The 18,920-nt window shown below is 39.9% G+C and overlaps 1 protein-coding gene and 1 long non-coding RNA gene across 2 annotated transcripts in view; one reads left to right on the top strand and one right to left on the bottom strand.

The window, feature by feature from the left end:
• The window catches only part of LOC128872715 (neurexin-3b), a 347,065-nt gene that overhangs the window by 217,480 nt on the left and 110,665 nt on the right, over positions 1-18,920 (top strand). The window contains exons 8-9 of the mRNA XM_054115691.1: positions 9,686-9,844; positions 17,695-17,847. Of these exons, the coding sequence (XP_053971666.1) occupies positions 9,686-9,844; positions 17,695-17,847 (312 nt within the window). The remainder of the gene's footprint in view (positions 1-9,685; positions 9,845-17,694; positions 17,848-18,920) is intronic.
• LOC128872717 (uncharacterized) overlaps positions 1-18,920 on the bottom strand; it is a 41,082-nt gene that overhangs the window by 3,463 nt on the left and 18,699 nt on the right. Inside the window, exon 2 of the long non-coding RNA XR_008456240.1 lies at positions 1,598-1,748. This is a non-coding gene — a long non-coding RNA (uncharacterized LOC128872717). The remainder of the gene's footprint in view (positions 1-1,597; positions 1,749-18,920) is intronic.

Raw genomic sequence — 18,920 nt, 5'->3', positions numbered from 1 at the left:
GTCGTCTTTGGAAGCCACCGAAGGCAAACGTATATTTTGCATTTTATTCTACCGGGACTATTTTATTTGAAATGTCAACATTTGTAAATGCAGTCGGAAGAAAAGCGTTGCTTGGCTACTTTGAGAGAAAAAGGTCAGCGACACGATATACGTAGCTTTTATATTCGAAAGAGAAGAAAAATTAATTCGTACTTGACGAATGACGCAGACTTGCGTACCGCGAATGTAAAGCTTTCGAAAATTTCGTTCCGCTGCAATAAATGTTTAAAGAGCCGTGAATAATTTCACGTCTCCAAACTCGCGTAACCCCTTAATTAACGTGCCGCCGAGCCGTTGGTATTGTGATTTAAAATTCCCGAAAGTTGGCGACACTCCCTGTACATTTTACTCATTCGGGTGTAAAGTAATTTAAATGTTGGCGCCAACTATGTGGTCCAGACCGCGACTCGCGGCTCGAGTTTCGCGACTTTAATTAATGTGTCGTTAGTTCTGCGATGCTTCAGCAGGCAAACATTTCGCAAAATGCTTGCGCTGGACTTGGAACACACTTACGCACGTTTTCTTCGGTTTCGATCATACATCCCAGAATTTTCTTTCTTCGTCAGAAGCCTTCGCAATTCCTTTCTCACTTTTTACTGTTCGCATTCCAAAGCAAGTATTTATTTTCTTCCACTTACTTTACTAGTTCTTACACTTATTCTTTATATTATTATAAGGAATAAGTTATATTGTCATAAGTTATATTACATTTCTATCGTGGAATTTCTATCTATCCTACATGGGATACATTTGCAAATTTTTGTAATTTTTATTTACAGTTTTAAACGAATTTAAACCACATTTAATTTCACCTATATATCTCTATAATTAAACAATCGCACGAACATTCTGAATATTACTTTATACGTCTAAATATAAAAACATCGGTACAGGAAAACAATTAACTGACTAATTAAGAATAACCAAAGTACATAGAAGTACATGAAATGTGTATACAAAAAAATCAAAATTTATTATTAAAATCAGTAATCAAATGTCTCACAAAAGTAATTTTGAAATATTCTGTCACAAAGATGAACGCAAGGGATTCACTATTAGATCCAGATAATAGTTCAAATCCAATTCTAATTTTAAAATTCACAACGGATTTTATTCATTTCTCATCGATGCACTTTCGCCAAAATATTCACTGGATGCATTGCTACGCATTTCCTCGCATGAAAAAATATACAAACCTTCGAGCCACGTATAAATAAGTATGCAAAGTTTCGGAAGGCTGTCAGAAATAGTATTCGCGTAAGAAATTCAGAAAGCAATGCCCTTCTTTACAACGGAATATTCTCTCGAGAGCGAACGTGGAGATAAGGGCGTGCGACGCCAAAGGTTCCACGGGAACAAATGAAACGACGTTAAGGTGGAATGCGGGACAAAGTCCGGAAAAAGGCGACATGGTAATAAGAGGAAAAACTTAAAAAAAAGAAGGAGCAAGGAGAAGCAAGAACGGAAAGCAGAAACCGCGAGCACGGAACAGAGAGAGGGAGAATTAATGAAACAAGTAAACTGCGCCCGCGTTGGAAACCCCCACGCAGTAATTTACCTGGTCCGCAAACCCATACGTTTGCCCCTTCCTGACCTCGTCTGCCTGCTTTCCATCGGGCAGCACAGTTTCCATTCGAGACCGCTAATTCGTATTCAAGGGTACGCCAAACGGAATCGGACCTCGGATCCTGCGGCGATGCCGCTGCGTCCTGGAAAATTGTTTAACGCGATTAACTCGACTCGTAGTCGATATTTCTTCGATCAAACAGCTTTCCCGCCGAGTTAAGAAAAAAGAGAACAGCTAAGGTTTTTACTCAATTACTGGTGTACCTCTCAAACAGCGGGAGTATCCACACGTCGATCAGTGGCAAAGAATTTGCTTTCTCTTTGTTTTTAAAGGAGCAGCGAAGATGAACGATGATCATTCGTTAGGAATGGTTTTTAATGTATCGGTCTTCTTTGAGAGCTCTCGAGAAACTCCTTTGTTGGAGGTCCTCGAGAGGAACCTCGCCGTAAAATGCTGCGAAAATGCTATTCGGAATGTAAGTACACGTTCCGTACGGGTGCATGTTGAAAATGGAATTACCAGTCACGTGCGATGACAGGGGCGCGCTTTCGCGTTGGCGGCGAAGTAAAAAGTTGGCGAGGGAGAAAACGTCGTTCGCTACGGTTCTCGGAAAATTGCTTAACGCGATTTCCTCGCCGAGTAAGATTTCCCGAAAGTTAATGTGACTCGTGGAAGCTGACGTTAGCTTGAAACGTACACGCAATAACGGCCGAACATTCGGCGCCTATCTCGTTCGACATCGACGGTAAGGGGATTCGAAGTTTACTGAAAATACTTGCCTGTTGCTGAGCAAAATTTAAATTGAACGACGCCGATGCCTGTACGGAGTCATTTTAGAAACTGGAACACGAGCCTGTGTCTGGAACTAAAAATAGAAAATCGGCTTGTGGATTCTGGATATGATGGAATCAGGGTGATTTTTTGCTCGTAATTTTATTTCACTGTAGTATTCGTTACGAATACTGCGTAAAGTATGCCAATAATAACTTACAAACATAATATATCTTACAAATTATTTGATACAACATAATAAATGTACGTGCAATAAGGCAGCTTGATAAACATATTTCCCATGAATCTTATAATAACATTATCGTCGTAAATGAAAGAAAAATTTAATGTTAAATATTTATCCACAATTGCAGTAATTCTTATCAGGTTACGATATTTAGAATAACTCAAGAACTAAAACTACACGCACGAATGGTTCGGTATCGTTGAAAACGATACATTAAGCTACTACTTTTATAAAAACAATACAAAATATTTCTGCGCCATCTAAACTGATCACCTTCTCAACTGCACCGAACGAGTCGACATGAAATGATACGTGAAAAAAAGTAATGAGCACCATTCATATTCAATGGTTCATATTTAATGGTTACAGTCGAGTAATTCGATCAATTTCCTCGAGGACGCGCGCCAGGATCAACGATCCGAAACTGCGGCGAAGGTCCTCGAGTACTTCGCGACCCACATTTTACGATGCCATCAGAATGAGGTACAGGGATTCTCCGGTTTTTCTTTTTTTATGCGGTTTTTATCCACCTGGCTCGCCGTCAGTGTCTCGATGAGGAGGAAGTGGCTTGGGGAAATTTTCCTCCGGCTTTGCTCGCATTAAGCCTGTTCACAAAAGCTGTTCTTATGGCCGTCTAGGGGGCCACGAAGCGCCATCCTGAACTGGTGAAAAAGCCACGCTGTACACACGCGGTTTGATACACGATTCAATTTCCAACCACGGCGCAGCTTTCTGATGAACTTTTAACGCTGTGGACCTTTTACGCGACGGGACTGAAAACCTTAATGCTGCTAACCCAACGAAATTTGCAGTTTTATTCGACAAATTTTTATTACAACGAATGTAGGTAATACGCATCAAAGTTGTTTAATCCAAAGCAAAATTTGTTTAATTCCAATATAAATCTAAATTAATCTACATTCGTTCCTTTTGTAATTCGTGATCAAAGATGCCTCGTCGAATACGTCAAAGCAACGTAATTAATTCCTCGTTGTACTCTGCCTCTAAGTTTATGATTGTATTCAATAATCAAATAATTATTTCATTTATTTCTTTTTATCCAACGAACTTATATAATACACATGTTCTTATGATGGACGATTGCATAAGTTCGTGCCCGATATTAAAAATGAAGTTCAGTGTGTTAAATTTCGAAGAGTTTGATTTCATTAATCAATTACGTAGTTCTTTTTTACAATCTAATTTTGCGGATCTACGATCGAATAACAGCGCGTATATTCCATTCGAACTACTTTATTCCGAAAAACACACGAAAAGAGTTCCCGAAATTTGTCTCGCGTATAAAGATTACTTTTTCGCCTAAAATCGAAACGTTTTACAAATTGCACCGCACTCTAAATCATATTCCACTACCTAGCTGCCCATTGTTTAACCTTTCGTTAAACGATTTCGGTCCCGTGCAATTTCACCGATTCAACATGCCCAGCCATTTTCATTCCAGCGATACATTCCACGGCAGTACGGAATAAAAATTTCGCCAACAATGTGTCGCAATTTAACGAGCGACAAAGAGTCGCGGCAATCCCCGCTTTCCGTTCGGTTTGTCCCGCGGAGGAATTTCATAAAATTTTGAGTCCGCGGCTGGCGAATTCGCTTAATCGCGAAAATCAGTTATTTAAACGCGTTGAACTTAAGGATATTTCTTCAAAAGAAGGTAGAATTAAACTTGTTACGAATATTCGCAAAGAACGGAGACAAAGGATTGCTTTGCGCGGGAAGTGCTCGAAGCTAATTTGAGAAAGTAATAAAAAAACGCAAGCATTTTAATCGTTACTATGAAAGTCTTGTCCTTCTTCATCGATACAAAAAAAGAAACATCCCGTATCTGTGACAGTCTTTGAGTAAAAATTTCATACATGGAGGCAAAAAAGATTCAAAAATTCATATAAAAAGAACCTACCCATAGAAAAATGTTTCATCGCGATTTTCAAGTTTAGCGGACCAAAATACATAAGAAATAAATTGTGTCATTGAATGTACATTTTTTTGTTTGTAAGCTAGTGTAATTATCCCACGTCTAAAATTATCATCAATCACAAAATTCCACAACGTTCAATGCTAAGACGTCTGGAACATCGTCCGCGGAAGAATATCGCTCGACTCCGCGCGAAGATACTCGCTGATCGCGCCTATCTCGCTCCAGACTTCCGTCGCGAGGATCTTCGCTCGTCTGCGCCGCGATATTCCGAAGTTTCCGCGAGACAAGAGTCGCTCTTCGCCTTGATTGTGGCACGTGTAAGTTTTAATTGTGCGGAAGTTTGAGAACTGCGACCCTGGAGCGAGTCTCGCGCATCTCGTCCTGCCCCACTCCCCCCCCAAAGAACAAGAAATTTCGATTCCGGAGAGGGGCAGGAACGCAGAATAAACTTTGACACTCTACTTAACATCCGCGAGGTCCCCGGCGGCTGTGTCGGTTTAAAGCTCGTGTCTGTTTTCCACGGGAACTTCCCAGCCATTTGTAACAACCGGCGACACGTTCGCGAGCGGAATTGCCATTTGTCGAATTCCACGTGACGAATGAATATTATCGCGACACGACGAACACGCTTCGAGCAACAGCTGAACTTCTGCCCGCCGTGCCATAGACGGAACAAGGGAGAAGAATTTCTCGGATCGAGTCTCGCGAATTCCGTTCCGCGAAGTTTTAATCAGAGCGGTGCGTTCTTGGGACGCTTGATACGCGCTGGAAGCATCGAAGAAGCAATAGAAAGCACCGCGATAAGTTGAACGTGGACTTAACGGGAATGCTTGAGTCCGCCGCGGCTTTGGGGGGAAAACGAATCGATATGCCTGGGTAAGTGGAAAGTTCGCTGTTAGGGGGGAAAGAAGGGATTTTTCTTCTGATCAGGACCCGTGGCCATCAGGAAAGTTGGCGAAGTTGATTCAAGAGGAATGACGTAGCGATGAAGTGAGTGGTCGATGCTTAAGGTGATTCCTCTGGAAGCTTAACGCATCGGACGAGCTGATTCGCTATGAAACGATGTTAGGTACACGTGGTATCGGCGATTAGACTGTGGATCTACAAGTTGGGACACCCTCTGTCCCAAAACTAACCCGGAGTGGCTTTAAAAATAATAGGACTCGTTAAAAAATCTTGACGTAATCATTTTGTGTATTCAAAATATTCTCCATCAGCCGAGATACAACGACTTGCACGTTCAAAAGGTGCATCAAATGACTTTTTTAGGGCCGTGATTGCTCCAGACATTTATTTTAATGTACAGGTCCATATATGTACGTTTAATATGTTCGTTAAAATATATGAAATGGATTAATTTTAATTTTTTTTTTAACGGCAAAAGCACAAATGATCATTGGTACTGTCGAAAAATAGGTAGATAGACCATGTAGCCTTTGCAAGACGAAAGTTTTTGCTCGGGAACAATTGTCTCCCGTGGCCAGAGAAATTAATTGACGAGGTTAATCGCACGGGAGGTTAGCGGTGGGTGTGGTATGTAATACCAGCTTAGAGTAGCGCAATCCGGGTTCGAGGCAAAACCGACGTGGAACTTTTTAATTAAGCCAATCAATCCGTCTAATTGCGCTGCTCGAGATTCGTCGTAACGCGGGAATGAAGAACAAAATTCTCTGGAATTCATACTAACTAATGAATATTACCACCGAATCGTTCGTGCTGTTATTTCGATTTTTTGTGTAGGTTTAACAACAAGTTATTTGAAGTGGGTAGATTGAGACTAAATGGAGATAAATATTTTGTATATGGAATTTCTTGTTTAAGGCAAGTTAATTTATCGATCAAGGAGTTTGCTTTCATTTATGAAACTACTTCTACTTTGAATTTTTCTTATAATTAACTAGTTTCCAAGTTTGGAAAAGTTAAGGTAAAATTAAGGTTCAAGGTAAGATGAGGAATAAATGAAGAAATAAACATGCATACATAGAATTAATATTACTTTCATTAATAGGACAAGGTATATTCGTCAATTTTCACAGAATAATTCATAATTTTCAAATAATTCACGCTATATTGTTAGTATGTATGAAGCAAAGACTAGATGAATTTAATTTCGTTTGTATCTTAGATATCTCATTGACTACTTAAAAATTAAATCGCTCAAAATACCACTTGGAATCATTCGACACTTACCAGAAGATCTATTCATTTCGATATCGATATATTCAAGTGACTGTCATTTTCATCTGTGATTCATTTCGAATGACCTTGAATGCCCTCCATTCTTGGAGCTGGGTAAGAAAAACGAATCCTCGCACCTCTACAAAGAAACTACCGACATCCTCCCGCAACAAATCGAGTACAACTTCCCGGAACCATTCCTGTCCGTCGCTAAAGGTAAACGAGTTACTCGGCTGACGCCTATTAAATCCCTTCCCTTTCAATCCCGTACGAAACAGGTCACGCTACGTCGAGCTAGCCGTCAATCCGCGAAATCATATACCGCTAACCGAGAGGATTTATCTCTTGGCGCCGCCCCTCTCTGCCCCTCCGTCACTGGAAACGACCACCATAAAACTCAGCATTTAAGCAAGGGTCTGCTCCGACGGAGAACGGCGTCGAGTGGTCCATTACAAGTTCACGGCAAGGCGTCGATAGTCGTTATCTCTCGGCTGTACCGTTCCTTTTTCCGTTCCTTTTTCGGCCTCTCTTTTCCCTGGGAGCCCCGGTCGAAGTCCTCCGCCCCGACGTCGAAATCCAGGGGTCGGAAGGACTTTGCCAGGCTCCCTCCACAGCCCTCCCCATCCTGCCAACCCCCCGAAGCCTGGCGCTTTTCGTTCCCGTAATTAGTCTGCTCTCCAGCGAAGGATGCTTTTCCTTGGACCGCAGCCGAGCAATCTCTTCATAATTCCCGCGGTCTTATCTCGGATGTTTCTTCGCGAGCAAACAGATCTCGGATGGAGTGGGGAACTCTTCCGTGATAAAATTAAGGGGTAGAGCGGTTCGTTAAGGGGCTCGCGGGACCCTTCCCAGCCGAAGGTTCGTCGACTGTGGCAAGTCGAGAGGTGCATTACGATGTTTGCCCATCCTCGCCGCGATGGCGGATATTGTGCCCGGGCTTCGATGGAGGGCTTCCCAGCCACTTTGCTCTTCGGTCGAGACGCTCGTTTAAGGATATCGTGTTCTAGGGCTCCGCGGAACATCGCTTGGCACGTGGTGGATTTCTTCTGGGTCGAGCTGCCAGGAGAACATCGTCGATTCTCGAGCAGTTGTCCGTCTTGAGAGTTTCTATCTCGAAAGAGAAATTTTGCTGTTTGTCGGAGCTGTGTATTTCAGTCATGCTTGTGTAATTTAACCCCTTCAGTAATCATTAAGAAATTAAAAAATGGACAAAATAACAATAGGAATGGCAATAGGAATTTGTTGCGTCAAGCGTGTCTTGAATACTCTTCATTAGCTGCAGGGTAACCTGTGTTACCTAGCGAGTATTCAATATCACCGAGTTTTACCGAGCGAGTGATCTGGTATATCTTTCCACCAGAAGTGGTTCTGTATTATCGAGTCTTACTGACTGAACGCCCTATATTACCAAGTTTTACCGACTAAACGTTCTACATTACCACTCCTTACCAACGGAGTGCCCTGTATTATCGACCCTTACCGACTGAACGCCTTACACTACCAACTCTTATCGACCGAGTTCTCTACATTTCCAAGCTTTACCAAAAAGTGAAAACTGTTGGTGAAAACCTTTCTCCATACAAATTTCCATACAAAAATCTGAAACACCGACGAAGTAACAATTATGTCTAACCTTGCGCGCTCCCCAGACGTTTAGAGCAGTTATCAGCTGTCGAGCGAGACACGGAAGTTACCAGAGTGACCTGGCTTTCCGAGATTCATCGCATTGCTTCCGCATCGCGATTCAATAAACCGGAAGAACAAACGGATGAAACAAATAGCCTCCCGCGACGCTTACAACTTTTCCCATTTCCCCTCTTCAATCATCCAAGCATCGCTTTCGCGGGAATTCCCCGTTTTTCGCGCGAATACTGTTTTTACACCGATTAGTCTCAGCGCGCCTCTCACAATGACGCAACGTCCCTCGGCGTGACGGGTCGCGATAAAGAGAATTCCGTGGATGGTTCGTCCGAAACTACCGTCCGTTTTTACACCATCAACGATCGTTAATTAACAAGGAAGAAGATCTTGACCGTGACAGGGAACAACGACCGCTGTCGCTTCTCCTCCGTAATTACTATGATCTACTATATCTTACCATCGGAGTATTGTGCATTACCGAGCCTTACCGACTGAACGCCCTATATTACAAAGTTTTACCGAGTAGAAGTTCTACGTTACCATACCTTACCAACGGAGTGTCCTGTATTATCAAGCCTTACCGACCGAATGTCCTACATTAACAATTCTTACCGAGTCAGCTAATTTGCCTACGTTGTCATCGACAGAAAATAATCGGTCGGTCTGAGATATTATCTGCTAAAATGGTAAACTCTAACTGGCGAGTCCGCAAACGAATCCGTGACGAACACCATGATTCTGTAGAGTGCTCCTCGACGCCAACCAAAGAAAAATTGCATTCGTTAATTAAAATTGAAAATTAATTAAATACAGACTCGCTAAAGCATTCATTCCTTTCATTTAATATTATGATACGTAAGTTACCTTTTCAATTTAATTAGTTACTCATTTTACTACACGGACCTCGATCGTTGCAAACATATTTTAGTCTCCAACTCCTGCAACGATCGAGGCACCTCTCGAACTTTCCTCGAAAACCATTTTCGAATCAGCCTGCAGATACGTGCACTCTATCTCGATTCTTGAGACGACAAAACGCTTCGAAAGTCGCGAGTCTCTGGAAAATGACACGCGTGTCCGACGGAATTCTTCGTCGGCCAAAGCCTCGAGGAAATTTAATCCCTCGCGTCGAACCGTGTCTTCGTCTCGGGACGAGTTGGCTGCACTTTAATCTGAAATCGGGTTCCAGCCGACGACGCTTTTAAGCTCTCGTTGTCGGGGAAAGGGAGGGAGGAGGGAGTGGAGGGAGCGTAACTTTTCGGAAAGCCCTCACGAACTTTGCCCCCCATGGGCTGTGTTGCAGCTCTCCGCCATCGTCGATGGGATTTACGCGGAGCACGGACACACTGCGGGCTCGTTCACACATTTCGCGAGCGATCGACTGCTGGTGGGCGGAGGCGCCGACGCCAGGTCCCTGCAGGGCGCCAAAGGGATCAACAACTTCGTTGGATGCCTCAGAAAGGTGAGACCCGATCCAGGATCGATGTGATCCACTTTGCGACTTATTCCGGCGGCGCGGCACCGGGAGCGGCCGATCAGTACCTCCGCGAGGCGTCGATGCAAAGCGCTTAGGGGAACGTGTTTCGCAGGTGTCGTGATAGCTCAGACCGAGGAAACTTGCTGTAAAAATGGATCGGAGCATGTACCAGCACTGGAAATTTTATGGAATTTTTATAGTCGAATTTTTAGCGATTCTTGAGGCACAATTTTTGTGGTCGGTTGACATTTTGCGTTAATTATGGAAGGTGAATTTATGCATAAATTGTTCAGGAATGCACTTTTATTCGAAGTTTTCTACTCAAATAGCATGGAAAAGTAAATTAAAATATAGTATTATTTATGATAGAATATATGTAGGAAGTATTAGCTGATTAAATTCATATCTCTAAATCATAATTCAGGAAAAATAAATTGGAGGCTTCATTTTATGTGAAATCTTCACAAATTACTGCGCTTTTATGGAAGACTTTTGCAAAGGCATAATGTTGCGAGATTCAATATTACTTTTTATTTCTTATTTTCATTCACAATTTCATACTTTTACTCTCATTCATCGATTAATATTTGTATTATTTATTATTTCATGATTCTAATAGCCATGTTCCATTTTGTTTATTTTTCCTAATTATTTCTATTTGCAGAGCTTTACTAATAATTACACGAAAAGAAAGTTAAACACACTTTTAAGCAAACGGTACCGAATACGAACGTTGTTACACCGTTTAATATTTCACCTCGCACGCGCGAACTGACCAAAATCCGAAAGCAGCAAAGTTGCAGCGATTGCAACTGCACTTGTGCATTTTTAATTCGTTATCGTTACCACGACCGCATCGTAACGTCTATTGCTCGTCGTTTTGTCTCGCGACGCCTCGTTTCATTAAAAGATAAAACCTCGCGTTGTTGTCTTCCCATAGCGTAATATCCTGCATAAACGTACCGTAAATGTTCGAAATTCGTGATATCCTCGTTGGTAGAATTGGAAAACTATTTCGAAGCGTGCTCGAACCTATGAAATGCAAAATCCATAACCTCACCAGGCGCTAATTATTTTTCTTGCGAAGAACAGAGATGTTCAAAGTGATATTAACTTGTGACCGAATTATTAATTACACGTGTTAAAGACATACAGATTTTAAAATCAAGAAGACAAGGAATTTTTTACGTAGATAAAATTACTTTACCAAAGGAAAACATTATGGTTTCTCTGTTAAAATCACAAATAAAGCGAATGTCATAGAAGTATCGATTATTTCTTGGTGTCACGATAAAAAAAAATGACAATTGTAGATTTGAAAATCACTGCATAACATATAAAATTAAAACAGTTCATCAGGGTTTGCTGATAGTACTAATTACTAATTCTACTAAGTACTAATTATGTAGATAAAATTACTTTACCAAAGGAAAACATTATGGTTTCTCTGTTAAAATCGCAAATAAAGCGAATGTCGTAGAAGTATCGATTATTTCTTGGTGTCGCAATAAAAAAAAATGACAATTGTAGATTTGAAAATCACTGCATAACATATAAAATTAAAACAGTTCATCAGGGTTTCCTGATAGTACTAATTACGAACGTGACAAAGGTATTAGGTGAAATTGTGGAAAATCGTATTCCAGGGACCAACGGACAAACAACCCCCGTTGGTGGCTTTAATTCATTAACCCCGTTTCTTTGGTAACTTTTTCCCCGTGGCCAATCGACGAGTCGGAGCTTCGTCATCGCGCCAATTACCTTAATATGAAAATTGCTGTCGCCGATGTGCTGTCTACCGCGGTAGATCCTGTGGTTAACGTGTTATTAATTATTTCCCACATCGCAACGCTTTCCTTTTGCTCTTTTTATTCGTCAGCCGTGGTGCCTGCGCGTTCACTCGCTTTATCTCGTATGCACGTTAACCTTATTTCCAGCGCGTTTTAACGAGCCACGGAATAAAGAGCCCTCCGCCGAGTTTCTTTGGCTCTTATCCTTCGTTCGCGAACAACATTTCTAGAACAATTTTCATTTTTCTATTCCGGAAGCGATCTTTTCTTGAATGAGAAAAGTGGCTTCTTACACAAGAGAATCTGGAGGATTTATGCCTTTTAGCGTTCGTCTTTCTTTTCGCGAAGAAAATATCTAGGTACTTATGTTCAGCACATTCTTAAATACTTCTTGAATCTTTTTATTCTCAAAAACTTCTTGAACTGTTACACGTCTTTATTTTCATCAAAATTTCTTTTTCCTACTCCTGAAACGAGCGTCTCTTTTCAATTTAGTAACAAACGTGTTCCACGTTTTCTATAATATATTATTTGGGGGTGTTTCACGCTTCTTCCCGCTCGCTTTGTTGGTTCTCACCTCGCGTAAGTGCTTCGCAAATGGGTACTTTCTGTGCTTTACGATTTACTTAGCCGAGTAATCAATTGACCGCTCGAGGCCACCGCCCCCGCACCTCGCCGTTTCGCTACCAACGCTCTCTTCTCGCAATTCTCCAGACGTCCGTTCTCTGTCCCTCAAACGAAGGGGCTAACTAGCACGGCGCAAAGGTGCAGGTCGTATCTGGCATGATTCACAGCCGGCAAAATGGCCTTGAGCGACCAATTACCTTTGGCGCAGCTACGATCAATTTTACGTGTGTCCAACAAAATCCCGTTTCTCGGCGACTGGCTGGCTAGCACCGAAATGCAGGTAGTCTGTAAACAACTGGTCGAGATCTGCAAAGTGAATCGTAACTTTAACTAAACGCGTTACCGGTTTTGTATAATTACCGTGTACGTATCAAAGTGGACCGAAACGTGTGATAGCAAGATCTTGCTTTCGTCTTGTTGTAAATGTTACTTAATTATTATTATTTAATAATACTAGCGTTAGAGAATGTGAATCGGTACGCTAACGTAAAGAGTTAAATTATTAGAATTTTTGATTCGTTAAATTAATACTGGAAAATTTAACTTTATATTTAATTACTTTTATCGTAGTAAATTATAATTATACCTTGCTTCGCTTCTAAAGATCCAAGACAGAGTTTCGCATCGATAGAATACACAGGATACTAGCAAAATCTACTATCAACAGCCAAAAGTGTTTCTACGCTTTAAAATTAACGGAAAATGTAGAATAAAATTTACTGAAACGCGTCCCCATTTTCGAGAAGATAGATTTTAAATATTTATCATTGAGCACGAGGTCTGATCAAGTGGCTGACTTTTACCTGTTAATTCTACTTCGTTGGTATAACACGAATGTTGCCGAAAATATGGCATATAGAGGATGTTGGCAGATTGAAATGCAATTTCATGTAAAATTTAAATGAAAATGTAGAATAGAATTTGTTAGGTGTGTGTCTTCGTTTTCGAGAAAATTGATTTTAAAGATTCATGGAACTCTCGAGGCTGAACAGGACTGCCTAGCGTGTCTGACTATTACTCGATAATTTCACTTATACTGTCATCCGAAGATATTCCATTCATTCTATCCATTTGCTGGTAGTAAAAGATTAAAACAAACAGCGTCGAAGCATCATCGATGTTTACAAGCAATTGAATAAGTTGAAATAGTGTGCAACGGTCAGACGCGTTAGCTATCTGTAACTTCCAACGCGCCCAACGAATATTTAAAATTAATTTTCTTTAAAACGAAGCCTCCTTTATGAAAAATGTATCGCAAATTTTCGGTGTATTTTGATATAAAAAATCGTTCTATAATTAGATTGTCATGCCATTCTTTATTTTATTATAAATTAATAGTCTTCTCAGGTCGATTACGTTAATTGTTATAAAGAGTTGAGCGTGAAATTACTACAAAATGCTGAGAGGCTATTATAAATAAAGGAGCAGAGATTTCCAGATTAAATGTTTTTTCGCCTTTAATTACGGTGCACGCTACAATGAAATTGTTCCCGATTGTTTACGCGTCAAACTTTTTAATTACTCGCGTATTTAAGGCCAGTAACACACAAACTAGTATTTCAGATTTATTAACAGGCGGAGAATAAAAAAGGATGTTTATAACACGATTATTGAAAAATTAATATTTAGAAAGCTTTCATCGTTAATTAAACGGCTGCCTAATAACAACACTGTTGGGCTGAAGGTAATTTACGCGTAGTAAATATCAATAATTTATCGGACACGTTTTAGCGCGCGGAAAATTGCTTCCAAATCCGCTGAAACAATATTACAGTTACCAAAAAGTGCCCGAAAATTAACAAAACATAATATCGAAACATTACGATACAATTATTAACGAGTAGTATTGTCAAACAAATTAAGCGATACTCGTTCAAACGTATATTCGTACTGAATCATTTTTCCACGCATCAGTTTTATTTATTTTTATTTTCTGGCGTAATAAGGTTCACCGTTCTGACTTTACTTTTACATTTCTCTTTTCTTTACTTTAATATTATTTTATATTTCCGTGAGTTCGGGTAATTCTCAACACAGAACGTTTCAAATTACGCAGTCGTTTACATTTTCGCGACACTCGACGTTACGCTGACATTCTGAAAAAAAAGAAAGAAAGGGAACGAGAAAAAAAGGAGTCCTGAAATTGTACGTCGCCATATACTTCGAGTTCCAGTGAACGCGAATTCAAAGGGAACGGAGCATGATAATGAAAAATATCGCGAGGGAAAAAGTGAAATATTAAAATACGCGCGTGCATTTGTCAAGGAAATTTAAATGGCAGCAATCCCCCTACCCCCGACCCGCGTCCCACTCTCCGTCCCTTTCTTTTCGCTGCGCTTTTTTTTCTCTCTCTCATGAAACGGTACGCGAAATAAAGAGCCAGTTCGATACTGGTCCTGAAGAAAAGAGCTGCGCGTACACTCTGTCGCTCAAAAGTTTGCAGAGCCCTTCGATCATCGGAGAAATAACGACTTTCGTGCATACGTATTCGTTACTTTCGATGTTTTACTCTTTTATATTGAAATTGCATTACTTGAGTATAATATGATGTTATTAAATTGCACGAATGTATTCAAAATAACGTGAGAGGTTCTAAAGCTTCCCTTTTTCAAGGAAACATAACCTTTTGAATGTAAAAGTCAGTATTGAAAAAATATGGAGAATTAGAATTAAACATTTGTTAATACTGTTATAGTTAGAGACGTAGAATTAATCGCTGTTAACAATTTTTTTTTAAATATTTCAATGTTAAGAAAATATATTCTGTCTCGCTTTTTATTGTAATTAATTTAATTCTTCACTCGCAATACTTTAATCATGAGGCGGAATACTCTGTTCGAGTACGTTACATCGACAAAGTGTAAACGACAAATCATTTTTTATTTCAAAGATGAAAGTGTTCAAAACTTTTGGCGTACTGTGTACACGGTTTTTTTTCGAATATTGTCGCAAGTTTCATTTTGCGCCAGCAACGCAAGATCTTCGACCCATTGCCAAACCTTTGGGAAAATATAACCTCCGAGGTTTTTTCCGTGGGATATTATTATTTGTTTAACTATACAGACATCGGCGGGATAATCGATACCTTTCGGTAGATGGTTGAAGGAATCTCCCTCCGTCGGTGGAAAATTAAACGTTATTTATACGGAATTGTTTGCGCTAGTGCTGAGAAACCCATCGAGCCAGCTCGGTGTTTTCCTGGTACTGTTGTCGCAGCGATGCGAGTTCTGGCGTGTAAACGCTATGGAACAGCATTTCTCATGCTTTTGGAACACTAGAACTTCCGCGCAACGTAGGAAGTATTAGTTAAGAAAGTACAATAATATAAATCCATGAACCAGGGTCGAAATGAAATTCTTGATACACCATCGTAAGTTTTCTAAAAATAATTATTTGCTCTATTCTGTCAACTAGGAAGAGCTACGATAGCTTTCCTATCTTTTCTTACACTTTTCATGTAAATAGAGTTGGCAAAATTCGTAGCATGAGTATTGTAATATATATAAAAATTGAAAATATAGAACAGAAAATTCAAAACAAAATTTCTGGAAGCCTGTGGCTAAAAAATGAAAAGAATATATTTGAACCACGAATGTTTCTTGTGTACATTTCCTTCGTCAATAACTATTCTATTATCGTATTCTATTATTATTCGTTACAATTCGAATCAACTTATCGTTCGAACCAATTCAAATAATAAGAAACTCATTCCGAACCGTACAGATGCAAGAAAAACGTTGAAGAAAGGAAACCAGATAGGAAAACTAGGCGCCATAATATCCCAAGCAATCTTGGGCCAAGTATTACCAAACTTTCTCTACGTAAATAATCGGAGTTTCCGACTCGCGAATTTCAAGCTCCGAACGTCGGCGATTACACTAGGATCCAGAGGTCTGTTACAACTCTCCGTCGTCGAATTTAAACAAGACCCAGCCGGTATTGAAATAATACTGTCTCCCGCGGTTTCCGAGGTTTTGATGGATCCAGTAGCTTCCAGCGCGCGCTTTCCGCTCGATATCACCCCGTCTTCCCGTTTGTCAACGCTCGTCGAAACTTCGTGTGTGAATAGCCGAATATTGGCCAGATATCTTAATGAAGAGTTACGTCGCTTTGATCTAATAGCTGCTGTCGTCGCGAACCACGTCGTACCTTTGGAAAGTTCAATAAGACGTTTAACGCTAGAGTCGGGGGTGGGTTAAGAACTGTTTTAGCTTCTGCTTAGCATTAGCGTTTCAATTGGCAAATTTTCATTTGGGTGGCAGCCCTAAGAAATAATTCTGAATGTTAAATAAATGAAAACGGTCGTTTGTACGAGTAAAAAGTGTTAGGAATTAGGATTAAATTAATATTTGTTGGTAGTGGAAACACGATCAAGGAGAGAGATTTTTCTGAAATGTTATAGAAATTTTCTCTTGCTTTGTTTTGAAGTTGTATTTTTAGAGAGAATTACTCTCTATAGAGACAGAGAGTAAATTACACCGGTCTAATTTCAATTAACAGTCGTGAATTAAAGTCGCAAATTTTATTAATAATAAATCTTTTCCGTCCCCATGGTTCCACATTGGTAATCGATCTACCAGCGACCCCAATTGTCTCTTTTATTATCGACTAATAAGTACCCGATCGATTAATTAGGTCGATTACATCGTTCATGCGAGGCATTGAAAAGGAACGATCGTAAATCTATTTAAAAAACGCAACGAATTTTAACCGGTCGCGGTTTTAACGGCCAGGGGGTAAATGATGTCCGCCTCCCTCGCGGGGAGAGTAAATCGCGATTGCCTGCGATCAATAAAAGACATAAATCTTGGCTAATACGTAATTACTATGTTAATGTGTACGTTAATAATCGTGTAACTGAATTTACCTTTCAATTGCCCCTGTACCATTCGTCGTACGATTCCAAATTCCAAATTCGAATGCCAAACAAAAATACGCGAAATTGTTCTGTCCTCCGCAACCTATACTTGATTGCTAACTTTGTATCGATATTGCTATCGCCTCTATTATTATTCGATTGGCGAATCTGTAGCTGTGATTACGATTGTTTTCAAATATTTACTTTCCATTCGCCCAATTCGCTTTTACAGATTGGATTTCATTCGTCGAAATAATCGCATTCAAAATAATTTCGTTCAACGTAATTGTAGTAAACGTCAAATATATTTTAGGCAAAATTTTGAGGACTGTGTATATATATGTATATATTTTTAATGTAATATATATATATGTATATATATGTATTATTGAAAACCGATGGATTTCGATATAATGATCTCGCCGAGGAATTTACGTTTCGTTCACTCGGATTAAATATAAAAATACCGAAGCCGTTAGATATCGCTCCGTGGAATCGAAGCGGTCGCGTTGCCATGGGGTCGAAGTAACGAAAATGTTTTTCCGTTTTGTTTTTTGCAGGTCGAATTCATTACGGAGAAGGTGAAAATGGAGTTGATCGAGGCGGCCATAAGCGGAGCCGCGGGCGCTGCCGCTTGGGGCAAAATAGATTTCCACTGTCGGGAGCCAAGAGCCTCGGACCCAATCACTTTCACCACGAGGGACTCTCATCTCGTGAGTATACCCGCTATATTATTCCATTATGAAAAATAGGAAACCTCTTCGACCGCCGCGAAATAGCCTGTAGCCCTGCTGAACTTGACATCCGTTTGATCGCGAGAACCTTGAGGACGTTGTCGCCCTCTTCCTCTTTTACAGCGTTAATGGACGGTGGACAGGTTTCAACCCTTTGTCCCAGGCCGCTTATTACTCTTGTTATAGTGGATGGGGTGTTCCGTTGAACTTGGCAATATAGTTGACGGGGATGTCTTTGTCAATAGACGGTGTTTGGTAAAGATGACTACTTTATTTTACATGTTGCAATAGAATGTTTCGAATTAATGTATGTGAAAGGAATTGACTAAAATTGATAAGTAGATTTAATAGGAAATTTGCTGAAACTAATGTTTAAATATACCGAAGAATTGATTGAAATTATTATGTATGTATGTTTATTATAAATCTTGTTAACGTATATGAATTTATTAAAAGATATACAGCCTGATCATTCCTTATTTTCATTGTTAATTAATGAACGTAAAAAGAATATGAATTTACTAGAGTATTCACTCGAATAAAAATATATATTGTAGTTGTAAACCAAACTATTGAAACATAAACTACGCAATAGTTTGCAGAGTGCAAACGGAGTGCAAAATTGTCTTCCTTTAATAATTACAGGAATTAGAGAAGTATTTAAAGAGTAAGAGTAAAGAGTAAGTGTGTAAGAGTATTTTCCAGTGGTAGTTTTATAAATACAGCGAAATATCGATTGATGAGAACGTTGATTAACCAAATATTAGTTATTCGGATGGCTGGTTATTGGAAAAAGGGATGAATTAAATGCGCCATATTTAAATGCGCAAACAAATCTAGTTTAAAACTGTTCGAACGTCGAAATTAGGGTGTGCGTCATACGCAAACAATATTGCTCCCCCTGTAATGGATCGCAGTTTCTGCTCGAATGTTCAAATTTCGAATCTCGCATATTCACATATTTTAAAATATAAAAATTCAACATGGCGGACCCAATATGGCGTGCAAAATATAAAAAGTGACTCGATTTGGACGAAACTCGATATTCCGGG

This window comes from Hylaeus volcanicus, chromosome 2, assembly GCF_026283585.1.
Source record: "Hylaeus volcanicus isolate JK05 chromosome 2, UHH_iyHylVolc1.0_haploid, whole genome shotgun sequence".
Classification (NCBI taxonomy): domain Eukaryota; kingdom Metazoa; phylum Arthropoda; class Insecta; order Hymenoptera; family Colletidae; genus Hylaeus; species Hylaeus volcanicus.
The sequence above is the reverse complement of the archived record's forward strand: the minus strand, read 5'-3'. Positions and strand labels throughout refer to the sequence as shown.